The following is a 16886-nucleotide window of genomic DNA, read 5'->3' on the forward strand; positions in this document are numbered from 1 at the left end:
TGTCGAACGTTTTATGAAAATCTATGAAAGTGAGGACAAGAGGTTTGTTGTAATCTATAGATTTCTCAATGAGCGTTTTTACTGTGTGGAGATGATCATTGGTACCATAATTTGATCGGAATCCTGACTGCTCTCTCGGTTGGTAGAAATCTAATTTTCTCTCCAATCTTAATGTCAATAACCTAGTAAAGAGCTTGTATATGTGGTTCAACAGGCTAATAGGGTATTGATAAAATACCTTAAATATTTTATTACACATATAAAACAAACCAACTATAAATATCGCTCCTTTTCTATCCTGACAATTGAAAACTGCGAAGCCAACAATAATTCGCTTTACTAAATGACCTATACGACTTTACAACTTATGTTTTAAAAAACTGTTTTATAAATTTATTTATTTACTTCCCTTATTTCCGTTTCACAATTTGTGATATCTGTAATATTGTTTTCAAATTTTAATAAACCGATTAACTTTCAATTTCTTTCAATTCTAAAATTGGCCCGGGTCCTCTCTTGTTTCTTCGCTAGCTAAACTCACTTCTGAGATCTGCTCCCAAATCGGATCTCAATCTCACGTCCTAACCAAACTCTTATCTCATTTTCGATACTAATTTCTCCTACTACCAATTTGTGACAATAATGTTAGAAGACTCTGTAGTGATCCATTCTCGAGTTGGCATGCTCCTTTTCTAACGTAACTACACCGTACTAAAGATGACCAACATATTTTATTATATTTTTTTAACTAACTTTATTTTACTAATAACTCGCATTTATATATATATATATATATATATATATATATATATATATATATATATATATGTATATATATATATATATGTATATATATATATATATATATATAAATATATATAAATATATATATAGCATCGAGAAAAGGAGTACGACCGTCAATCCAATATAAATTAAGGATCACTCAGAAGAGTGGTGGGTTTTTTCGGAGAAAAAATACAAAGTTGATGGCTACTTCATCTATTTATTGAAGACGTTTCGCTTTCTTAATCAGAAAGCATCATCAGTTCATCTAAAAAGAACAATATGAAAAAACCACACAAGCATGGAAAAGTTGTTACATGTGTTACCTTAAAAAGATATGTAGCAGTCAGTGATAACAAAGTTGTAAAGACACTTAAGTAAATGGACATTTGTTTCATTTGCAGATCCAAGTTTTGAAACTTGGACTGTTGGAAATTATAATTAATCTTCACCTGTGGCTGATTAACCATCCACAACGTTGACGATTATATATGAGTTTTTGGTTTGACCTAACTTGTTTTGTTTGTTTTTTCTTAGCCGATCAATGGGGGAAATTTGGTGTTAATAACCACCTTTCCTTTTCATTTATTGGTTCCTTATAAACGGGTTGTCACCCAAACTCATCCTATCATTTAAATAAACCGCTCTATCATTAGGGTTGGTATTTCACCTTGCTGTTCTGTCATAATTAATGACCTCAAGGTTTTGACTGTCTTTTACGTTGATAGCGTGGTTGTCTTAATTGAACTCCATTTTACCGGCAGCATTCAAGAAGCCAGGAGTGGTAATTTCATTATACATTAAATTATTAAATTTCAATATTAATTAATACAATAATGCTACCTAAAGTGAAAATTAAAACATAACTATTGCTATATTGTTGGAAGTGCTTCTTTGATTTTTCTTAGTTCTTCACTCTCTTTTTTAATGTTTTTTTTAACTTTTACATTTATATAACAAAAAAACAAAACCACATGCTCTTTTTGCTGTGCTTAGTTTGAACAAATTGTTAACGTATCTATTTCAATTTATTGTTTATACATCATAATCGTATAATGTCCACTTACTTAAGTGTTTTTACAACTTTGTTATCACTGACTGCTACATATCTTTTTAAGGTAACACATGTAACAACTTTTCCATGCTTGTGTGGTTTTTTCATATTGTTCTTTTTAGATGAACTGATGATGCTTTCTGATTAAGAAAGCGAAACGTCTTCAATAAATAGATGAAGTAGCCATCAACTTTGTCTTTTTTCTCCACCCTTTGACCGAAAAACCCACCACTCTTCTGAGTGATCCTTAATTTATAAATATATATAAATATATATATATATATAATTATATATATACATATATATATATATATAATAGAAATTACTTTTTAGGTTCCAAAAATAAAGGATCTAATCAAAAAGATGAACATTATTGAAACTTTCGCGATTACCTTCAAAAAAAGAGAATCTAACACAAGAAAATCTCTTATTATTATCCTCATACTTATTATAGGTTTTAATTTTGTTTATTATGGAGACATGGCTGTAAAAACTTTATTTTTGAGAGAAAAAATTCATTGGACATTAACAGAAATAACATATGGTAATAGTTTCGCCAGCATTATCTACATTTGCGGTACGATGTTTGGAACAACAATATTGTACAAAAAACTCAACGAAACGCATTTATGTATGTTGGCTATTTTTTCTATGGGACTCTCCAGTTTACTTAAGGGTTTGGCCCAAAATGGATATTATATATACGCAGGTAAGTTTATATTTATGTAAAATCTATCTATCTAAAAGACTACGACGACAAGTCACACTGTTTGTCCGGTAGGATAACTCCTAGCACCACCTTGGAAAGAAATCCGAACTACCTACTGACATTTCCGTCATATTTTATTCTTGAAACGATACGTTTAAATAATAATACTCATAATATTAATTTAATATTAATATAATTAAATTGGTTATTGTTATTTTAACGAAAGAAGCAAAATAATTTAATGTTAGTTTAGCGATGCCTAATGACATTTCAATCTATTGAGTTAATCTTATTTTATTCTTGAAAGGATACGTTTAATTTTTATTGTTATACTAATAATATAGAGAGAAGTAAAACATTAAGTAACTAAAGCAAAAAATATTTCCTGGGAAAGTAAGTGCGAAGAACTCAACAAATATATAGGGTCAACAAGATCAAGAGAAGCATGTTAAACGGTAAAAAATCTGAGAACAAACAGAAAAGAAACAAGTAGAATAGATTTAATAGAAGAAAGATCTTAGATCGACCACTACTCACAACTTTTGACTGAAACAAGACCTCAATTCACGAACATCAGTACAACAACATATCAACTGGAACTCAGTGAAGACGATGAAATACCAGTACAGGAAGTCGAGAATGCAATACAAACTCTAAAAAATCGGAACTCATGCGGACCACAAGGTATACCAAATGAATTATTAAAACATAGCCCACAACTATTACGGGAATTACTGGCGTATGTCTTTACCTTATTCTATAATGGACACAGCTTACCACCGGAGTTGACAAAAGCACATATTAACAACATCTACAAAAAAGGAGATAGAAAAAATTGTTTACAGGGGGCTAAGTGTCATAAATTCACTCTCAAGACTGTATGGAAAAATAATAAAAAACAAAATTAAAAAAGAGATGACAGATGTTGAAGAACAGAATGGCTTTCGTGCAGGCAGATCCTGTATGGACAGTATATTCTCTCTAAAGCAAGTTATCGAGAAAAGATTAGCCCACAACCTTTCAACTCATATAGTCTTTATAGATCTGACAAAGGCATACGATAGTGTACCACTTTCAATGCTTTGGGTAGCAATGGAAAAACAAGGAATAAGCAAAAAAAATATACAAGCAGTACAACAGCTCTACAAAAATATGACGGCAAACATTAAAACTAGAAATAGATTAACTAGAGAGAGAAATTCCTATTAGTAAGAGTCTAAAGCAAGGCTGCTGCATAGCACCTACACTCTTCAAAATATATCTAAATGAGGCACTCTCAGTGTGAAGAAGAAAGTGCTGCAATATGGGCATCCCAATCGGAGATGATAGATTGTGCACGATACACTTCGCTGACGACCAAGCCATTCTAGCTGAAGACGAGAGTGATGTAGGCTACATGCTTAGAAAACTGGAAGAAGAGTATACCAAATGGGGCCTCACAATAATTAATATACAAAAAACTGAGTACTTAGTTGTAGGAGAAAAACCAGAAAGCCTACAAATCGAAATGGGATCTATAAAACCAAAAGACAATTTTAAATGCTTGGGAGTCCAAATAATATCAAAAGCAGGAAGTAGCAAAGAAATACACTCCAAGATTGGCCAAGCAAGATCAGCCACCAGACAGCTGCACGGACTATTATGGAATAAAAAAAATAACAAAAGAAAATAAAAGAAGAATTTATAAAACAATAATAGAAAGTATTGGGCTGTACGGCGAACTCTGGGAAATAAACCAAAGAAACCAATCAAAAATTAAGGAAATGCACATGCCATGGAAATGAACTACTGGACGATTTTGCCAGTGAACTAGACTCGATAGGGTGAGAAACGAAGATATTCGGAGAGAAATGGAAATCGATCTAGACATAATAGACACAATCGAAGCCAAAAGACTTAACTGGTATGGACACCTTCAGAGAATGCCTGAAAATAGATGGCCAAAAATAATAGAAGAATGGACTCCACCATCTAGAAGAAAACGAGGTAGACCAAGACAATCCTGGAAATGTTGACGATGCAATGACCGCCAGAGATCTAACAACTGCAGATTGGTTCGACAGAAAACGCTGGAAATTAGGATGCGAGAAGAGGCGCCAGCTGTAGAAGACTCGCTTGTAAAAAAAAACTAATAATATTAATTACATATATTATTACATAATAATTACATATATATATATATATATATATATATATATTGTGACGATTAGGGTTTATAGAAAATAATTTATAAGTTATATACTACATAATATTAGATATTTGGTTGTTTTAAATAAGTTATATACTAGAGAATTTAATAAAAATATATTTATGTGAGGGCATTTTTAATAAATTAGCATATAATAATTGTAAAAAGTTGTATTTTAATATTGTAAATATATATAAGTGAGCCATGTGCTTAGGCAACCAAAAATACTCTCGGAGATTGACAGATATTTATACTCTGAAGTGACGTTTAAGAATATTTACGAATATAAAGTGGGTTATAATAATATATTGTTTGAAATGTGTATTTTATTAAATTAGAATGTTAAGTTACTAATTTAATTATATATTCTGATCTGAAAAGCCTAAATGTAAACAAAATTATTAATAGAAAAGAATGGAATTCTCTGGATCTCCGGAGATGGCCATGTTTGCGAAATGGTTTGTTCCAGAAAATTCAGACAAGTATTAAATAGAACTGAATAGAACATGATATCTTACGAGATGGTTCTAGAAATCCAAAACATATAAATACCCGTGATTTGGATTCAAGATGGCAGTTTTTGAAAGTTTTTAGTCAGAAAAGTTGTAGATAGTGCAGTCAGAAGAGTTTTTAGCAGTTTTATCATGAAAGTTAGTTAGAAGATAGATACATTTACTTAGTGAAGTCAATTGTTCAGAAGTTTTAGAAGTTTTTAGTCAGAAGTCAGGCCAGTTTATTATGAAAGTTAGTTGGAGTCAGTGAATCAAGTACAAATAGTCAAAATGTTTAATATAGTGAGTTAAAAGAAGATTAAAAATTATGCATATAATTTAATGCACATTTATAATTATACACAAATAATTATTGAAGATAAAAAAAAGGTATATTGGAAGAAATTAAATTATATTATGGTTGGAGATTAGTATAAATCAACTTATAATAATTGGATATTGGTATATTGAAAAGAAGAATAAATATAAATGCTGTTTGCTGGTTTGGTTGGTGGTGTATAGATGCTGGTGAAGAAAAATATATCTTAAATTGGTAGAAGCTGATAATTGAAAAAAGTAATTTCACAAAAAACAAGGATAACTGAAGTACGAAGACATTCAGTGGTGATTAGAATCTATGTACTTAGTGGAAAATAGTTCATTTAGGCATTCAGTGAAAGAAAGGTACAAAATTTTGTTAATATAATTTAGTTAGTGTCATAACAATTTCAATTTTGAAGATAGTTTGTTTAAATTTAACATTGTCTATAGAATTTAATTAGTTTTATAAGAACATCAATTTAAAGATAGTTTATTTTAAATTTACATTGGCTAGGTTAGATATGTATGTGTGTTTCATAATAGTTATAATAAAGATAATTTAAAAAAGTACTTACAAGCTAATTCTTTGAGAACCGCGATAAAAACCCTATATATTATAATATTAAAAATACTCATTGCTCATCATTCAAACAAAAAAACACATCATAACAATATATATATATATATATATATATATATACATATATATATATATATATATATATATATATATATATATATAATATATATATATATATATATATATATATATATATATATATATTTTCATCTACTTTCATCGATGTCTTTCTTAAGAGCGGGAATCCAAGACCCTCAATATAGTCACGTCCTAAGCTTCCGTAGACAGATGTACTATACACCTGTCGATAATTTGCCATCAATCTGGTCATATAGCCTTAACGTGTACCAATATGGCGATTCAGTCAGATACATCCATACTTACATCCTAAACCGATAAAGAATATATTCCTTCCTCCAATGCGATAGCTGAAAGCAAAAATCACTCTGTTCAGTATCAAACGGAAAACACTTGTGACGTAATGGACTTCCAAAAACTACATACAGATATTATCATACAGAAACGTTATCATTCTGAAATATCGACACCACTTGGTACACCAACGGCAGAAAACACAGAAATAGATTTTATAACATCAAAAGCAATATCAACAAAAACGTTAAAAGCCACTAAATCTGATACAAAAACTGCAGAAATAGTTTCTACATAATCACTTATCCAACCTGCAAAGGAATTTATTGATGAAATTTCAACTCGGTTCGAATTAAACTATATAGAGATAGTCAGCTTTCTGGCAGATGCACATGGTTCCCCCAATTCCTTAAATATCACACTAGAATACACATAAAACATCAGGACTATTAACAATACTAACAGAAATCTATCCCAAACCCAAAGATACAGAAGATTCTCAAGAAAGCACCAATTAAAAAAAATAATAATAATAAATGGATTTTATTCAGTGGAATATACAAGGATTATTTACACACATCGAAATGCTTCAACTCTTAATAAAAGAAATAAACTCACAAATTATAGCTCTACAAGAAACAAACTTTAAAAACAACAAAAAATACAACTTCAAACATTTTGATTCGTACCACAAAATCAGAAACTACGCCAACAAAGCAAGCGGTGGGGTATCAATATATGTTTTTAGACTCCGCTTTAGAAGCCGTAACAATTAAAGTTCAATGTCGAACTCAGCTATTTGTATACAATGTTTATATCCCATCAGATATGGATTTTGTCACAAAAGACCTAGAACATTTAATCAAGCAAATTCCAAAACATAGACTTATTCTAGGTGATTTTAACTCTCACAACATTTCCTGGGGATGTTATTCCACAAGCAAAAGAGAAGAACGAATAGAAAAATTTCTTAACGAAGCAGATTTTGTACTATTAAATACAGGAGAAAAAACTCGGTTTACGGCAATCATTCTGGTATTGATCTGACTATATGTGAAAGTTCACTAGCTCATAGTTTAAACTGGGAAGGTTTAACCCATACCTACGATAATGATCACTGGCCTATAAAAATAAGAAATAATAATTCCACAAGAACAATTATACATTTTTAAGAAACATGAAAAACTAAAGATGCAAATCGGATAGCTTACCAACAACATATTGAAGACTACCTACCTAATTTTGGAACAATAGGAGATAATATTAATGTTGTTACAGACAAATTTATCTCAATGTTAACAGAGGTAGCCACAAATATTATAGGCAAAACAGCAAAATCAAAACATAAACATTTAGTACCGTGGGGGAACAAACAATGTGAAGAGGCACTTAAACAAAGTAAGCATGCATTTAATGTATTAAAAAAACATCATACGCTGGAAAACATAACAGCTTTAAAAAAAATATAGAGCCTACGCAAAGTACGTAATTAAAAAAAGTTAACGTAAATCATGGCAAAATTATGTTTCCACAATAACCGAATATACTCCTGCATCAGAGATCTGGAATAAAATCCGTAGGATTAAAGGCATTTCATACAGCAACAAAATTAACTCTCTTGATATTAAGGAAAACTTAATTACAAACAACAGTCAAATAGCCAACGCTTTAGCGAACTCATTTCAAACATATTCAAGTGATTCCGTGCATGACCCATTATTTGTCAAAAACAAAAAGAAAATAGAAAAAGAGGTCAAAATTGCAGATTATATCAGGCCGCTAAAAAATGTTGCAATAAGTATGCAAGAACTAAACGAAGCACTGCAATGACTTAAAAACTCTAGCCCTGGACCAGATAAAATTCCAAATTATTTTTTAATTAATCTTCCTTTAGCTGCTAAGCATCTACTCTTAGATATATTCATTTTTTTATTTTCGACTAAAAAATTTCCTAAATCCTGAAGTACCGCTACAATAATTCCACTTTTGAAACCTAACAAAAACATGTCAAACCCGGAATCTTATACACCAATATCCTTAACATCTTCCGTATGTAAATTACTGGAAAAAATTTTAAATAGACGGTTACAATTCTTTTTAGAATCAAAAAATCTTATAGTTAATCAGCAAAGTGGCATTTGCAACTAATCGACAAGTTATAGCTGTATTTTTTAATATAATTAAATCTTATGATACTATATGGAAATATACGTTACTGTTAAATTACAGCATTGGGGCCTAGATGAAAATTTTCTAGCATTCGTCAAAAATTTTCTAGATGAGAGAAATTTCCGAGTTAAATCAAATCAGGAACTTTCAAAATACTATACACAAGAAAATGGCATACCCCAAGGATCTACACTAAGTACAACACTCTTTTTAGTTGCAATTAACGATATCGAGAACAGTATCTGGATCAGATCTTCCCATCTTCCTTCCGACCAAGCCGAAGTTGCCAGACACGATGTCGCCAGAATTCTCCGTACTTCCAAACCCCCACCTTCAAATATCAGTCTTTCAGAAAGACGTGCCCTCAAAGAACTTTACAACAACCCTGACATCGTCATCCTTCCGGCCGACAAAGGTAATGCCACCGTCATTCTCAACTCTTCCAACTATTTCGACAAAATGTCCGAACTTCTGAATTCCACAGAATACAAACATGTCCCAAATGATCCAACCACATATCTAGAAAAAACGACCAAATCCATTATAAATAAGTCTACTCTACCTCCAGACCTTAAAAAATCTCTTATACTTTTCACGTGCAGTATCGCAAACAGCCGATAAGAATCCAATTAGAAACATATTAAGATCAACAGAGATAAAAAGTACGTTATCGAGCAAAATTCGTAGGAATATATTTTAATCAGGAAAGAAAAGATCAGAAATATATGCACGACATTGTTAGATGAGAAGATAAGAGTTTCTGGTGAGACTGTATAAAGAGAATGAATAGAGATAAACGAATGCGAGCATTAGGAAGACCCCCCAACTGCAAAAATTACTGAAAATGTTATCACAGGAAAGCATACTCCGAAAAATAAACAGATCATAGTTCAAAGTAAAAAAAAATCTTATCACAAGCAATCAACATACGTGGCTAGTGTTGTTATTGTATTATTCTAAATATTAAATACGTCATATGGAAAACTTTCTCTTAGTGACTATTATCGAACCAATTCTTCTTGATGCTTACAATAGCATCCTATTATCATATTATATTACATAAAAACTAATAATAATCATCATTTTATTTTTAGCTTTCGCCATTGAAGGATTCGTTGGTTTAGGTACTTCAATGTTAAGAACTATGTTAACTTATATTTTACCCTCTAATGAATTGGGTAAAGTCTACATGACATCTAGCGCCCTAGACGATCTTTTTTCTTTATTGGCTTCTTCTGGCCTATATCCGGGTATCTATGGAGCTACTCTTACGACATATACAGGAAGCTGTTTCTTTCTGGATGTAGCAGTTAATTCTGGAATGGCAATACTGTTAGTGTAAGTATAAAAAGATAATAGGTAATAATTTAAATACATTGTGTGTATACCACGTTTTATTTTAATTTCGGCTATTATTGAGTATTCTTTTTTTTTAATTCTATACTGTTGTCTTCACTCAAGTAACCATTAATTATGCATTAACCATTAAGTGCATAGATTCATATCGCTCGCCTCTTTACTCCAGTTATTCGGGCTATTCATATTCACCTTCCAATTTTGTCGGACTAAACCGATATACTTGAAATTTGGTGAGTAGATGGGAAAATGCTCATATAACAAGTAACGCCGATGTGTGCTTTTACCCCAGGGGTGATTGCCACCCCTTCGTAGGGTGGAAATTTTTCTCTAAATAATGACGGGAATCAATAGACGGTTAAATTCTAAGCAACTTTTGTAGTATAAACTTTTTCAGAAAGTCAATACTGTTTTGGCTATTTATGGTTGAAAGCGAATTTTCATTGAAAAAAGTCACGATTTTTAACGGTTTTTCATGAATAACTCAAAAAATATGCCTTTGATAAAAAAACTATTTAAACAAAAATGAACCTTATAATAGAAGAATGCATTTATTTTTTGCAAATTAGACGGAGACCTTTTTTGTGACTATTTGGATCAATGTACGTAGGATGTCCGATAGGTATCTACTTCCGCTATCTTAAGAGAAATCTACTATCGTGTAACACATTCTAATAGACAGCTAATGTCAAAATTTCAACCGAATCGGACACGTAGTTTTGTTTTGACAGCGTGTGAAAGCGGGCTATTCCGCGGATTTTAGAAAAATATCGATCAGTGAATCGAATCTTGTTTTTGGTAGAAAACTTACGCAGTTAATTTAAAGAGCGCTTGGATGCTGTGTGTGGTGTTTATTCTCCTTCGACGGCAACCGTCAAAAATTGGTTTAACTGATTTAACTAGTTTTGACATGGCTGCACGTCAGTTTTTGATGAGCCACGCCTTGGTGCCCTGAAAATGGGCATACATCTACGATCTGGTATTGGCAGACCGCCGACTGATGGTGCGCAAGATGACAGTAAATGTCTCAAAAACCACGTTTTCCACCACTTCAGAGCAGTGTTTAAGTATATTTAAGCGTAATCCGAAGGATTTTCTACGTCGTTTACTAACCGTTGATGAAATATAGATCCACTGGTATACACCAGAGATCAAAGAACAGTCGAAACAGTGGAGCCGTCGACGTGCGCCGAAGAATGCGAAGACTGTCCTATCGTCCAAAAAGGTGATGGCTACCATTTTCTGGAGTTTACAAGAAATGATCTACATCGACTATCTGGAGAATGGCAAAACAGTCACAGGCTCTTACTGAGCCGAATTATTGGGCCGATTTGACGAAGAATTGCAGAAAAACGACTGCATTTGGCGAAGAAAAAAGTATTCTTCCATCATGACAACGCATTGGCCTATACCTCCGCCTTGGATATGACTAAATTGGTCGAATTGGGCTGCAAACTGCTGCCCCATCCACTGTATTCTCCAGATTTGGCCCCGTAAGACTTTTTTTGTTTCACAACTTGAAAAGGGGACCCGTAGACCTCGAGAAAACGTATTTTTCAGACGAATTAAAGAAGTTGGAGCATCGCTTGGTCAAGTATATCGAGCTAAAAGGAGACTATGGTGAGAAATAAATATTCAATTAGATTTTAATGCATAAAACGCGTAAATACGTATTTTCCTATTTTTTAATTAGGTGTAGTTTTAACCCCTTAAAAACAAAAAGCACACTAGACCCATATATAACTTAAATAAAGAAGGGTAAGGCAAGCTTAAATCCAAATCCACCCAGTCAGAATTGGGAGGTAAGGTCCTATTTTTCACCTGAGTTACTGGATTACTTGTAATATAAACAATGTATCGCAACTTCTTGCGATAAAATGTATGCCGTTTTCGCCATAAAACAATAAGCCTCAAACATAAAGTATAAGGTATACATTTCTAATGGCATACTGGCATAAATTCAGGCTTCTTACTTTTGTAAAAAATATATAACACACCCACCAATACCGTCCGAAGCTTTAGGTTAAAATCTTGATCTGTTATGCTTCCACGCTGATAGGGCACGCTCCGATTCTTATTTTAATGTCAACCCTTCCGTTACTCTTTAGATCAGCGAATGCAAATAAGTATTTCAGAGATGTGACTATTAGCTGGAAAACTCAAATTGCCTCAGATTAGCTTAAGTTAGGATATGTTCAATTAGAATGGGCGCTTAACGTCTCTTCCACTCCACCTAAGAGGTCTATTGTGGCTCATCCCTAGATTAAAGTTATCCCTTCAACCCAGCCTCTTGATTAAAGTCTATTATGGCTTTAGATAACATTTTTACGAAGTCGTAGGGATCTAGTTAAAAATGGTCAAGTGTATTGAGGCTTATCCTATCCATCCCTGGGCAGTTGCACAGAACGTGTTCCGCCGTTTAGTCACCTACCTGACAAAATCTGTAATCCTCACTTTCCTTCAGTCCGATTTTGTTCATAATTATAAGCGACATAATTATGTCGCTTGAGGCAACAGTGTGTCGTAGATCTTCGAATTTAGTAGATCTTTGAATCTCCTCTTAGAAGGTTTATGTGTGAAAGGTAAGTAGGTTGACTTTTTCGTTGACTTCAATACCAGTATATCCAGACATTTAGAGTAAACTTACTTTGTCACTTTTTCCAATCAGAATCAGATTCTGAAGATAGTTCCACACTAACTTTGAGTCAATCCGATTTTGATGTCAGAAACAATTTTTATAGATTTGTCCGTGCCGTTCCTTGTCATTGGTTCCTGAAGCCACAACTCTATAGCATAACTTTTTGCTTGCAAGATAGTAGAGTGATTACCTAGGCTTTCACTAAGGCTTAGCCTCAGTTTTCCTCCGTATACCCGAGCTTCAACTCCTTCATCGGTTTTAGAGCAGTCCGTATGCCAGCTTGATCTGCCATTATAAGATTCGTTTTATTCGACTTCCATTCGTCCCTTTCTAGAAAGAGGACGGTAAACGGCTTTTCGAAATTGTAGTTAGATTGCATTACATCTGGTACGATTTCCAGCTCTGGGTGATTTTTAATTATTTCTCCAGATTTGCTTCCGGTATCCATTTGTCCTATTTTTTGACATCTTATCCATCTTCTCTATGCTCCTGTCTTCGCCTTATTCTCCGTCCATATATGTAATGGAGGTAGATCAAGCAAGGCCTCCATGGAGGCAGTTTTGGTTTGAGGACACTTGTCTTTTGCTGGTCTTTTCTTGCCATTTAGACCACTATATTTTTGTTCTATACGTAATTATAGGGCTAACTACAGTAATATATAGCCAATACAGCTGTTTGGGTTTCAAACGCCATGTTTTCTCACAAATTCTTCGACATGTCTAAAGAGAGAGCTTTGCTTTGTTGGTTATTCTTACCAAATGGATGTTGCATGATGTAAGCCCGCTATCTAGAATTACTCCTAGATATTTGAGCTCCTTTGCTGCTTTGGCAGTTTATCGATACATAGCGGGCGTCCAGATATTATCTAGGTTGTATCTAGGTTTTATCTAGTTATCTGATAGTTTTTCCTATGATTGACAGAGAGTTTCTCCCGATTACACCACTTAGTCAGGATATTATTTAATATTGTTTGGAGTGTGCTGGATACAACACATTACCATATTTTCCTTTTACCATAATTACTAGATCATCCACATTGGCCTGCACTTCTACTCTCTGTGCGTCAAGTAGCGAGATCAAGTCATCAGAAGTGGCCACAGGAGGGGAAAAAACACTCCCCCGATGGGAACTCCTTAGCTGTTTTGTCTAAAATCTCCTCTTCCTGCAGGTCGGTTAAAACCAGCCTATTTTTCAGCATTGCTTTGATCCAGTTGCATATGGTAGCAGATATCGGTTTTGATTTTGCTGCATCGTGAAGATAGTTTAGTAGTGCGTTATTAAATGAGCCTTCTATATCTAGTAAAGCAGTTAACGCAATTTTTCCATTATTAATGGAGTGACTGATTTTCTGAACTACTTCGTTCAGTGCTCTTTATTGATTTTCCTTCTTGATATGCATACATACTACCCCTTGTTTGTTTTTTGTCTAATACTTCTCATTTTCATCATTTTGTAGCGGAATAAAAAATTTTAATTAATATTTAATTTTTTAGGTATCTTATGAGGCAACCTATACCCAGAACTAAAGTACCAGAAACAGAAAATCTAGAAAAAGTCAATCCAATTGAGTCTGAAATAATTTTTAAAAATAAAGATATCGAAAAATTTTAGCGGAAAGGAATAGAAATCTCCAAAGATAGAAAGTCCAAAGCACTATCAAGTACACAACATAAATTATTATGTTCCATGAACATGACTGATTCGTTTTAAATTAAATTTTGTTGACTATTTTAAATTATGCATAGTTGTAAAATACATACGTCAGTCAATGTATGTACAGGGTGTTCCAAATTGCTATGTTTTGCCTTTTACGAATATACCGCAAACTAAAGAAGATATAAAAAAAGTAGTTAAGATGTCATGACTTTTTTTTCGTTAAAAGAGCAACTGTCTAATCAAATCATCAATAGCTCCTCACATTAGTGAGGTACAGGGAGAATATTAAAAAAAGTCGAAAACGACAGGGATATATAAATATATCTTCTTTATTAAGAAAAGTTTTTAAAAACTTTATTGGAACTTTTGATAGATATATAATTGAAGGTTTCAGTAGCGTACAAGAAATTTTTTTAGGGTGTCTCACTAAGGAAATTGGTCTCTAACACCAGCTTATGTTATTTTATATGGGATATCCTATATATTTTGATATTTTGCGTTTATATTTTTAAATTATGTTCACCTGATATGACATGTTATATATCTATTTCCAGTTGTTAAAGCTACTCTGCAAATTGATGTCGTGTAAAGGACACTGAAAAATAAAACACTTAGTTTTATTTATCCCTCAACAGTTTTATTTAACAAACATAAACTAAGTACATACCTAACTTAAAAGTAATGTAAATACCTAACTGCTTATTGTGGGTTCAAAGGAAATTATTATTTTTAAATTATTTATTCCATATTTTATAAATAAAATTGTCACGAAACAAAATACGCTGTATTTTATTATGTTTACTACACTACAACTATAAATTTTAAAAACTCAATTACAACAACTGTTCAAAACATCTGTTTTTATATATTTTCTGACGTCCCATACTTCACTAGACATTTCAGGAATTTTAGATGACATCTCGTAAATTCTAGACTTCTTCATTACTTCTTCTTTTTCGTCAAGGGACTTTTTCTATATGAACTAAATCTCACTGAACTGTTGTAACGATATTGTTGTTTTCTTTTTTTATTATCTAAAAGACATATCGTTACATCTTGTATAGTCCTTTTCCATCATATTGATAGCACATTATGTATGCAAATCCTTCAACAGGTCAAAAAACCATAGGCGTCACCCTATACTTGTTTTGAAATAAATAAAAAAAATTAATATTTTAAGATGCCGTCAACAATTCATTATCTTTTAAAAAATCTTCTGTAAAATAAGTGTCTACTTATCTCACTATACCTTTTTGTGTGTAAAAAACGTCGGTATATATGCCACACGATTATTGTTAATTATACACGGGTGATTAACGAGATAATTCAATGTTTCACGAAATTAATTATTGTAAACAGTAATTTAAAGGTGATTATTGTTTTCTATACAAGTTATCGCCTGACACAAAAAGAATACCTTCTTTGAACGATTACCAGGAATTACTGATAAGGCTTCACTAATGATAGTTTAAGTAGTTTTTATGCCACATTACAGCTTATGCCAATAATATAAATTAGAAATTGTTTGCATCTTCCATTTAGTTTGTAGATGTACATTGTTCATGTCTTACCTACCTACGTTTTTGGTGTCGATATTTTGTTATTTGCATTTAAAAATGACGTCGACAACAGGTTTTATCCCGGTTAAGTGTAGTTTTAAAGGTGCCTTCAGTCTAAGAGAGAAAAATATAATATTAAATGTACACAATGCACTTGTACATCAATGCCCATTAAGTAATGTTCGTGAAATCGTTAACATGTGTTCAAATATGACAGGGGTTGGAGAAACAACAATTTATAGATTCCTAAAAGAAAGAAAAGGAGGAACTGTTTTATCTCCCAAGAAGAGTGTAGGGAGTAAACCCTTGTAAATTGAAGAAATACATAAAAACATGATAAGACCACTCATTTTTTTTTTAACAAAGAATTTCCAACATTGGACAAAATCCAAACATTAATTAGAGAAAACGAAGAGTTACCAATCATAAGCAATAAGAAATTATGGGGAGTATTGAGAGAGATGATGATAAAAAAGATTTGAACAGCGCAACCCGTAGGAATGAGAAGACGGGGTAGACCAAAGGTGGATGGACGGGGTAACACAAGATGCCGAGAAGATCGGAGTCGGCAACTGGAAAATGCAAGCGAGGGACAGAATAGAATGGCGTAGAAAGCTTGAGAAGGTCGAGGCCCTCTAAGGGCTGTAGCACCAAGATGATGATGATGATTGAGAGAGATGGGATTTCGTTGGCAAAAGAATAGAAGAAAATCCGTTTTAATTAAAAAAGATTACATTGTATGTTGGAGACGAGAATATCTAAGAACTATTAAAAAGTACCGAGAAGAAGAGAAAACAATTTTTTATTTGGACGAGACTTGGCTAAATGAAGGTCATACTGTACCATATCTATGGGTTGATACAAATGTGAAAAGTTCCCGTCAGGCATTCATCGAAGGTGTATCTACTGGAATAAACAATATTCCCGTTGGAAAAGGACGCAGACTCATAATAACCCATATTGGAAACGAATACGGTTTTGTCAATGGTGTATTATTAAGTTTTGCCTCA

General features: G+C 32.7%; 1 protein-coding gene across 1 annotated transcript in view; it reads left to right on the forward strand.

The window, feature by feature from the left end:
- LOC140435495 (uncharacterized) overlaps positions 1-16886 on the forward strand; it is a 119006-nt gene that overhangs the window by 31508 nt on the left and 70612 nt on the right. The window contains exons 5-6 of the mRNA XM_072524233.1: positions 2171-2546; positions 9762-10005. Coding sequence (XP_072380334.1) covers positions 2171-2546; positions 9762-10005 — 620 coding nt within the window. The remainder of the gene's footprint in view (positions 1-2170; positions 2547-9761; positions 10006-16886) is intronic.

The sequence above is a fragment of the Diabrotica undecimpunctata genome, chromosome 1, assembly GCF_040954645.1.
Source record: "Diabrotica undecimpunctata isolate CICGRU chromosome 1, icDiaUnde3, whole genome shotgun sequence".
NCBI classification, from domain to species: Eukaryota; Metazoa; Arthropoda; class Insecta; order Coleoptera; family Chrysomelidae; genus Diabrotica; species Diabrotica undecimpunctata.